General features: G+C 56.3%; 1 protein-coding gene across 3 annotated transcripts in view; it reads right to left on the bottom strand.

The window, feature by feature from the left end:
• Positions 1 to 3,329: 3,329 nt before the first annotated feature.
• The window catches only part of Eipr1 (EARP complex and GARP complex interacting protein 1), a 77,566-nt gene continuing 70,672 nt past the window's right edge, over positions 3,330 to 10,223 (bottom strand). For all 3 annotated transcript variants that reach the window (XM_090337523.1, XM_090337525.1, XM_090337524.1), the window contains 4 exons: positions 9,070 to 9,206; positions 6,430 to 6,597; positions 4,953 to 5,120; positions 3,330 to 3,779 (listed from right to left, as the gene is read on the bottom strand). In XM_090337523.1, coding sequence (XP_090193649.1) covers positions 3,605 to 3,779; positions 4,953 to 5,120; positions 6,430 to 6,597; positions 9,070 to 9,206 — 648 coding nt within the window. In that variant the 3' untranslated portion in view covers positions 3,330 to 3,604. The remainder of the gene's footprint in view (positions 3,780 to 4,952; positions 5,121 to 6,429; positions 6,598 to 9,069; positions 9,207 to 10,223) is intronic.

Raw genomic sequence — 10,223 nt, 5'->3', positions numbered from 1 at the left:
GGTGAGCCTCGGGGGCTCCTCTTCTGCCAGGGCCGCTGAGGACAGCAGAGCCCACCAGCACCCTCACTCGCCTGTGACCTTGTCCCACATCACAGGATCAGCGATGAAGGGTAGTTTTGAGCAGAGGCTGCGCAGACCAAAGCTGGGTGACCCGCCGTGGCCCTGGCACGTGGCTCCTGGCAGAGTAGGTCGGGCAGCACTGGAGGGTTAGCCAGTGATGCCACCCCACTGTCCCCCCGCACACCCACCAAGGGCTTCAGCCAGAGCCGGGGCAGCCCAGCAGAGGTGAAAGCCAAGAGTGGAGTCTGGTACCAGCGTCTGTCCCCGCACCGCCGCAGCCAGCTCCTCACCCCTCCCTCAACTCCAGCTCCAGATCCTCACCCCTCCCTTGACTCCAGCTCCTGACCTGGCTCTAGATACCCTTTGGGATGACAGCCTTGCTCCATGGATGTCTCCCCACCTTTCCCTCCCAGCCTCAGAGGAGGGAACCACTGGTATTCAGCAACTCTGTGGGGCTCTGGCCACAGTTGTGTCTGAAAGGCGTTCCGGGGCACCAGACCCCCTGCAACTCCCCTCCTGGGATGGAAGCCTGGTGTGGGCACATGTTGCAGTGGTGGCCTACAACTGCCCGCTGGACACTGTCCCAGAGGGCTAGGATGGGATTCTCTTGCCAACCCTGTCAGTTGAAACTGGGGTGGGTGAGGGGTGCCCTGCAACCTGCTTCTGCACAAGGCCAGAGGTGCAGAGACGGCCTCCATGGGCTGGCCTGCACAGACCTGGTGGAGGAAAACAGAAATGAGGGCCGGCTGGTGGTATAGGAGGGCAGGCAGAGGTCAAACTACAACAGCACTGTACCACCACACACACCCTGCCCCACCTCACCTCCAGCCACCAAGAGGGGACGGTGCAGCCCAGGTGTGTGCTCAGATCCCCTCAGTGCCATAGCGATGGGGACTCTGAAGGCCGGGAGACGGGGACATCCGCTCACGACGAAGGCAAGGTCACCACGCCAAGTGGACAGTGCTGTGCACGCTGACAGGAGAGGCTTTGGTGGCATAGTGCTGGGGGTCAAACCAGAGCTTCACACAAGAGGTGCAGCCTGGCGTGCTCTTCGTGAGCAAGGCCCGGCACAGACGCCCCGCCCCGCACTCACCAGCGGCTGTCCCCGCTGGCTGGGCTGCTGGCGGCTCCCTGCCCTGACTGTCTCTGCAGGGTCTGGGCTGGCCCTCTCGTCTCGCTACAGATATCCCATCCTCTCTGGCCCTCAGTGCCAGCTCTCAGAGACAGGTCAGCTGCTTCCTTTCTCTGAGAAACAAAGGAGGTATGGCAGGGGCACAGGGGAGCCACACACGGCCTCATCCATGGAACAGAACGCAGGGTCGACCCAAAGCATCTGCATCCAGATGTCCACGTGAAAGGCAGCGTCCGCCACCTCGCCCACCCACCCCTGACAAAGTCAGCCCAGCGTAGGTCCCACCGCCACGTGTGGAACCACGAGGGATTTAGAAACCAACAGGAACTGTGCCCACGCACCGAGAGAGGCTGAGCGCCACTGCACGCCATGAGGACACACGTGCCTCCTAGGCACTGCTGTAGGCGCCCACCAACAATCACTGCGTGGGAAGGACCAGGGCTGGAAGGCCCGAGGACAAGGACAGCAGGCGGCGCAGTGGGGCACTGAACTGATCGGCTGGATACAAAGACCCACAGACCAGGTAGGGAAAGACACGACCCATCCAGGCAGTGCGCCACCCTTCCCACCTGCCCACCCTGACACCTCTCAGGGCCACACGCTGTCCCTGCAGAGGACAAGGGAGGCCTCCAGAGGGCAGGCACTCTCCTTCAAGTATGTGCCTCTCCTCTCACAGGAGAAAAGCGGCCGCTGGTACAAACAGCCCCATGCCACAGCCCCGGTGGCTTCTCCAGGCACAATGGCGTTATGTGTGCAGAGAACATGCCTTGAGACTCAGATCACAGAGGGCAGCTGCACCGTCAGTGTCAAGGGCTTCCAGGGAGCAGGTGATGGTAGAGAGGTAAATGTGGGGTGGTGGCTCCAGCAGGTCACGGACAACTCCAACTTCCAGACAAGCCCTGAGTGGCCACCACACTCGTGCACAGAGACCAGGGGAGACACACGGCAGTGACCACACCAGCACACAGGGGAGACACACAGCCGTGACCACTGCAGCGCACAGGGGAGACACACGGCAGTGATCACACCAGCGCACAGGGGAGACACACGGCAGTGATCACACCAGCGCACAGGGGAGACACACAGCAGTGATCACACCAGCGCACAGGGGAGACATACAGCAGTGACCACACCAGCGCACAGGGGAGACACACAGCCGTGACCACTCCAGCGCACAGGGGAGACACACAGCAGTGATCACACCAGCGCACAGGGGAGACACACAGCAGTGATCACACCAGCACACAGGGGAGACACACAGCAGTGACCACACCAGCGCACAGGGGAGACACACAGCCGTGACCACTCCAGCGCACAGGGGAGACACACAGCAGTGACCACACCAGCGCACAGGGGAGACACACAGCCGTGACCACTCCAGCGCACAGGGGAGACACACAGCAGTGATCACACCAGTGCACAGGGGAGACACACAGCAGTGATCACACCAGCGCACAGGGGAGACACACAGCAGTGATCACACCAGTGCACAGGGGAGACACACAGCAGTGACCACACCAGTGCACAGGGGAGACACACAGCCGTGACCACTCCAGCGCACAGGGGAGACACACAGCAGTGATCACACCAGCGCACAGGGGAGACACACAGCAGTGATCACACCAGCGCACAGGGGAGACACACAGCAGTGATCACACCAGCGCACAGGGGAGACACACAGCAGTGATCACACCAGCGCACAGGGGAGACACACAGCAGTGATCACACCAGCGCACAGGGGAGACACACAGCCGTGATCACACCAGCGCACAGGGGAGACACACAGCCGTGATCACACCAGCGCACAGGGGAGACACACAGCCGTGACCACACCAGCGCACAGGGGAGACACACAGCCGTGACCACACCAGCGCACAGGGGAGACACACAGCAGTGACCACACCAGCGCACAGGGGAGACACACAGCCGTGACCACACCAGTGCACAGGGGAGACACACAGCCGTGACCACACCAGTGCACAGGGTATCCAGGTGGGATGTTCTCTGCAGCAGTGGCCACATGGTTCTCAAGAAATCTGCTAGTGAGCAGCGCCGCGCAAAGGCCTCTCTGCCCACCTGAGGAACCAAGGTGGGCATACGAGCACCGAGTCCGGGAAGGAGAAAGCAGGCTCGAACAGCGTGTCCTCACTGGTTTTATTTCGTTTCTCCATGTCAAGAGAAAGAGGAGTGATGTGGTGGAGAGCCCAACACCCTTAGGACAGAACACAGAAACCAGCGGCACCGGCAGGGGCAGCCGTCCACATGACAGAGGTGGGTGCTGTGCCAAGCACACAGCCACCGGGGTGCCGTGTCGAGGCAATGACGAGTCTCTCAGAGAGGAGCTGTCTGATCAGGGCGTCCCCCGTTTGTGAGGCCGGCCCCATGGCTCGCTGGGGAGGAGCAGGGCCCAGGCTAGAGCAGAATATGGTACTTCAGAGCTCTGGGGACCCTGTTGAGGACCAGCCTCCCGTCGTAACTCAGGGAGGCAAACAGCCAGGGGTCGGCCGAGGACCAGTCCACGGCGTACACGCTGTCCTCGTGCTCCTCGTAGGTGGCAATGACGCTGTCCCGCAGGGGCTCCTTAAGCCTGCAACCCAACAGAGACAGAGGCGTGAGCAAGGGCATTCCGCCAGGCAGAGTGTGGCACGTGAGATAGATTTAGGAGCGGCCACCACCGGTGCCTGCTATGGCCCTGCAGGTCCAAGGAGCCCTGCCACCATGTCCCCCATCACCAGGGCAAGAGCCCTGGCAGCTCCCCACTAAGCTGGCTGTGCAAGCAACCCCAAACTGATCATGGCCTAAAGAGAGTGCTCCCACATCATGTGACGTGTGCACGAAAGGATACATCTCACAACATGTGCAGACACGCAGAGGAGGAGTAGGAAAGAGTGAAACAATGCAGAACACAACAAAATGACAGGCACTACCACACACTTCCAGTAACTGTGCATGCCAATGGTCTCACAAGACAAACACTGGTAGACTGGATTAAAGCAAGGTACAACCATTTGTTGCCTATGAAAAACATGTCACCCCCCCAAGACAAATGCTGGCTTCAAGAAAGATGGAAGGAGTTTTCCTAAGCAAAGGAAACCTAAAAGCAGGCAGCAATGGCTGCCCTTCCATAACGTCTAGCCAGCAGACTTTAAACCCAAATTAACCAAGGAAACTACTACAAAATGCTAAAGGAAGCCATCCATCAGGGCATACAACAATTGCCAACAAAAATCCCACACTGTGATGAAGTTGTTTTAAACCTAAAGACATGGAGACAGTTCAACATGTGAAAATCAATGACCTAAAAGAAGGCTCACACGTGGCATTCAGCACAAATACGGAAATACATAGGAACCACATTTTAATACTTGTTGTTTGGTACCAGTGCTGGGGCTTGAGCTCAAGTCTCAGCTCTGCCCCTGAGTTTTTCTGCTCAAAACTAGTGCTCTACCACTTGAGCCACAGCTCACACAGACTTTCCTGCTCAGGCAGGCTTTGAACCACAATCTTTAGATCCCAGCCCCTGAGTAGCTAGGAGTACAGACATGAGCCCCCCACACCCAGCTGGGAACCCCTATTTGAAAACCACACTTCATGGAGACACTGATGACCTCCCAGCCCCACCCAGTGAACTGTTTGCATCTTGTGCTGTCTGTTGGCTCCCATGCTGGGTCTAATCACACACACACACACACTCTCGAGTGTTCCGCCAACCACCCTGCACCCTGCGTCCACGGGCGTCCCTTGGTGCCCTGGGCCTTACTTCTCGTCAGCCTGCTGCTCCTCAGGGTCGCTGACGTCATCGTCATCTACCAGGTGGCCAAAGGGCTCTGAGGAGATGGACACCATGTTGGACAGGATGACTCTGCTGTCACTGCTGCCGGTGAGGACCAGCTGGTCGTGAGAGTGGTTGTAGCGGACGCTCCACACCCTGCCAAAGGCACGCAGCGCCTGAGATCCTGCCCCGGGTCCCACTGAGAGAGTTCTGCTGGGAAATCAACACCCAGCCCCTGGCCATGCCAGGGACTCTCTCCAGAAGGCAGGCCCTCCCAGGGCTGCACTGACATGTTCTGTCAGCTCCCAACAGAGACCAGGAAGAGCAAACGTCACACACAACTGCAGGAGGAGGAGGAGGAGGAGGAGGAGGAGGAGGAGGAGGAGGAGGAGGAGGAGGAGGAGGAGGCGGCGGCGGCGGCGGCGGCTCCTCACTCAATATTCCAGACAGGCTGTCTCCCCTTCAGAAGCAGCATACAGATTCCACAGACACAGCCCCACCTTCCACACTGGAGCCCTGCCCTAGGCCCGACACAGGGCCCAGCGCTGCCTGGGGTCAGGACGGCTGGCTGAGGTGTGATCTGGCTGCTCCCTTCCAGCACGCAATGCCTCTGGGTGTGCTGATGCCAAGGCAGGCTCCAGGACCTGGTGGCAGGGGGATGGCACACCTCCTCTGCAGACGCGCCCCAGGGGGGGTGGGCAGGGCTAGGCCTGGTGCCAAATGAAAGCTGCTCACCAGCCTTACCATGTACTCACTGTCCACTAGCAGGCCTGAAAATGTCCTGACAGCACAAACCATGCAGCTTTGACCCGTAAGTCAAGGAAGGGAGCCTGCCTAGAGCCCCTCCTCACTTGGGGAGAATTCCTGATAAGAAAAATCTTGGTCCCCTAGGCCTGTCCTCCACACACGCATGTATAAACACACCCACATACACAAGTACTTATACAAATACTCTCCCTACTGTTCAACAACAAACTCTCTTACTTAGCAAACAGTACTCCGCATATAGGAAACCCTCAAATAACATCTGAGAGAGAATGGGGGTTGTTGGGCACCCTTCCGCACCCGTACACAGGGTCAGCACACCTCAGCCAGCGGCCTGCTCCCACACCCGTGTCACCTACACCTGCCCACCCCGCGGAGGGACGTTTGCGTGGCTTCCAGGCTCCATGCACTGCAAACAATGCTGCACAAACATCTGTGCATTTATTTTTACATACTTGAACCGGCACTGTTTCAAGAGAAAACAGAATCTAATGTTTTTCTTCTTTTCCTATGCTTATAAATCACAAACATTCAGATTTGGAATTAGTGTTTCTTTAGGAAAAATAAAACTGGGTTGATTGAATGATTCACAGCAGCACAAACGAAGCTGGTCTGTGCCTTTCCAAATGGTAAAGTAATTAGCAAAATAAATTACATAACCCCCTCTTCCCTAAAGCAGCGTTCAAAGGAGTGGCTGTACCAGTGGGAGTGCTCCTCCAGGGTCCTCACCGGCTCGGTGACATTCCGGGTGTCCCAGAACTTCACCCTGCAGTCATCGCCGCAGCTGGCTAAGTAGTACTGCTTATTGGGGTTGAAGTCAAGGTCACGCACCAGCTGTCCGTGAGCGTTCTCGATGCAGTATATCTGGCTGAGGACGGAAAAAAGAACAGCACACACAAATATTAAGTGGATTACAGAAAGCCGCCTAGGGCTGCGGGCCTGCTTCCGTCTCCCAGCACCAGGGCACAGCTGAGCTGGGGCAATCCCAACCTAGTCCCCTGTGAACAGGGACTGGGCATGGACTTTGCCCCTCAGAAAGGAGCCATGTCCAGGAGCACATCTGCAAGCCACAGAAAGGACACTGGCATGCAGCAGCTTCCACATATGCCTGGGTGTCCAGAGAGCAAGAGCCTGCCAGAGGGGCGCCACAGGTCACAGAAGGACCCTGACAAGTTTGAGAAGGGTACGGGAAGGAGGGCAACTAAGGGGAACGGGGCAAAGCTAGAATCAGTTGTGCTGCTGGCACTGGGGGAGACGCTGTGAGAGAAAACGTGAGGAGGAGAGTGGAAAAGCTGTGAGAAAAGAAAGAAATTAAAGGAACCCAGGCCGGCCAGGCTGAGCTTATTCTTCAATTCATGTTTGCTGGAACCAGGACTTGAACCCAGAGCCTTTCTCTCCACTGTTTCCTTGCTGATGGCGTGTACATACACACGTACATACACAGATGCATGTGTGCAAGAGGGCACACAGGCAGGCCCACCCACCACCTAAACCCTTACCTCTGCAGCTCACAGCATCTGAAATTTGAATATTCTGCCTAGTAGGGTTCCGTCTGTGGTGTGTAACAAACCACAAACAGATAAGGCTGACCTGATGGTGGCTGGAGGGACCTGGCTTTGTACCATCCATACCACTCTACACACCTCCCTCAGAGGACCCCTCCCCTCTGCTGTCACTGTCCTCACACCTTCTCCTCCTCCTCTTCCTAGGGGACCCCTCCCCTCTGCTGTCACTGTCCTCACACCTCCTCCTCCTCCTCCTCCTCTTCCTAGGGGACTCCCCTCTGCTGTCACTGACCTCACACCTCCTCCTCCTTCTCCTCCTCCCCCTAGGGGACCCCTCCTCTCTGTCACCCCTCCCCTCTGCTGTCACTGACCTCACACCTCCTTCTCCTTCCCCTCCTCCCCCTAGGGGACCCTTCCTCTCTGTCACCCCTCCCCTCTGCTGTCACTGACGTCACTGACACAGCTTTCACACAGCTGATGAACTGGGGACTCCAGTATCTTGTGGCTTCTTCCAGAAAACCACAGGGCCCTCTGCTCCCTGAAGTACACCAATCAATTCCCTTTAACCCTGTTCCTTGCCCCAAGTTGGACTTCCAAGCCCAAGCCATATTAAATCTTGAGCTGGTTTTGCATTCTGCACCTCCTTCACTGTCCTGACTTTGCTTCCCTTAAAATAAGATGTCCCAAATACTAAGACCTCAGTGGTAATGTAGCTTAGTGGTAGAGTGCTTGCCTAGCATGCACAAAGCCCTGGGTTCGATTCCTCAGTATAAGATCTCTTTCATGAAACAGGCTGAGGCATACAGCAGAAAAAGTCGCAAGACCACTGGAAGGTTACCAGAAAGTCACTGAGTAACGTAGCAGCAGGAAACCTAATGGAACAGCAGAGCACCTTTCGGAAGAGCCAGGGATGGCATCATCCTGGTGAGGCCAAAACCACAGCCGGCTACCAGAGGATCAGGGACACAGCGAGAAGTGGCCCTCCCCTGTGTCTGCCTCCTGTGGGGCCAGTGTCCGCCTGTAAGGCTCATCCCGCTCTGCAGGATGGTACCTACTGAAGCCGTGTCTGGTTTGGGTCTGTAGAGGGTAAGTTTGTCACATCTTTCAAGGGGCAATGAGAAGAGAAGGACAGAGGACTCGTAGAAATGGCTGTGGTAGGATTCCTGTCCTCTGTGGCCTCATAGCCTCCAGCTTGGTAAGAAACCTTACTGCAGACGTGCAGCCAGGGTGGGGGAGCTGGTTGTTTATTAGCCCCTGGATTTTCAGCAAAGCTGTAGAACACTTTAGCTGTGTGCACCCCCACCCTAGAAGCAGCACTCAATATCACAGGACCTCGTCTCTTCAGCTCTGTGATAAATGATGGCATGCTAAGGGGATAAACTGCATCTTAGAGAAGCCTGTGTGGGCTTTCCGTTGCTGTGGCAACAGACATCCTACCATCACTCCTCTGCCTATCAAAATCACAACTGGAACAGAAAAATTGCTCTTGTTTGTTCCATTAGAACGGCTGGTTGTTGCATATAATTACTTAAATGACAAAATATGATTACCGGATAGGTATGTCTCTTGAAAGCACAGAAATGGTCAAAGAAAACACCATGGGGGACGCTCAACTGCTGCCAGCCTGCAGTGTTCAAACAAACGAGCCTTTGAGTCAGCACAAGGGCCTGGCCTTGCTTTCAGCCCTGCCACTAGCAGGGACAGTGGGGACACAGCCAGCCACTGAGGCATGTGGGAAGGACGATTTCCCCACACAGATGCAGAGAGCTCACGTGCCCCCACGTGTGGTGGGGCGGGGCAGGGTGGGGCGGGGGAAGACAAGGTGGGACACTGACCTCATGCTCCTGGTGTCCCAGCCGCGGAGCGTGGTGTCGCAGGCAGTGGCCACCTGAGTGCAGCTGTGGTGGGGGCTCCATCTCCCGGAGGTGAACCTCAGCGGCCCCTTCCCTTCCAGGGCTGCTGAGCCGGCCAGCTGGGAACAGTGTTGTTTTTCAAAGAAGAGAAAAGAAATTGGAACTCTTTTCAGAAAATTCAGGAGGCATCCTACACTCCCAGGATGATATAGAAAATAATGATTAGAACCATTAGGAAGCGCTCTGCCTTTTTGTTCTTCCCTTAAAAGGCAAGAATGGTTGAACCTTATTTGGGGGGGGGAAAGAAACGATGAAATTGAGCACAGCGAAAAATAGAGAGTGTATTAATAGAGCCCTACTGCAGAGCGCTAGCTCAGTGTGTGATTAGCGACAATCAGAGAACACTAGAAAATAACGCAAACATCTGGCTTCCCCCAAAGACAGGACAAAACAAGTGAGGCCCACATGACCAGTTCCTTCCGGAATCAAGCATCACTTTCAATGCACTTCCTGTTTCCCTCTTTCCTGGGAAGATCTCCAAGTCCTTGCATAAGGTTCCTGAGAGCACAAGCCCAGCTATACCAAGAGCTGGCACTCGCCTCAGCCCGCGTTGCCAGAATGTCAACAGCCCCCTCTGTAACCTCACCTTCCCACCCCTAGCACCTGTGACAAAGGCTCATCATCAAGGAACCTAGGCCTTTCCATATGTGGCTGGAACCTAGTCACACGGTAACTTCCACAGTCCAGGATCTAAGCCTGCCTTGGTGGCATGCTTCTCTCACCTTGCACACAACCTATCCCTGAACTCACAGTTTCAAGCTCAAGCCATTAGCTCTTCAGGGTCCCTGGAGGCTACATGAGCTGTCCAGGGAGGTTGGTTGGGCAGCCCAGGACAGAGGCCAGGAGAGAGTCCCTGAGGCAGGCCAGGGTGCTAATGTGCACTGGCTCTCTCTAAGAAGCCAGAGATTGCAGGGGCCTAGAGGAACAAAGCCTCAACCCGAGGCACTGAGTAGCTGGTGCAACAGGGTCTGAACAGAAACCGCAGTGTGTGAGCAGGTCAGCGCCAGCCTGGACAGAGCAGGCACAGGGATCTGACCAGAAACCACTGTGTGTGAGGAGGTCAGCACCAGTCTGGA

This window comes from Megascapheus bottae, chromosome 7, assembly GCF_031878675.1.
Source record: "Megascapheus bottae isolate mThoBot1 chromosome 7, mThoBot2.hap1, whole genome shotgun sequence".
Taxonomy (NCBI): domain Eukaryota; kingdom Metazoa; phylum Chordata; class Mammalia; order Rodentia; family Geomyidae; genus Megascapheus; species Megascapheus bottae.
The sequence above is the reverse complement of the archived record's forward strand: the minus strand, read 5'-3'. Positions and strand labels throughout refer to the sequence as shown.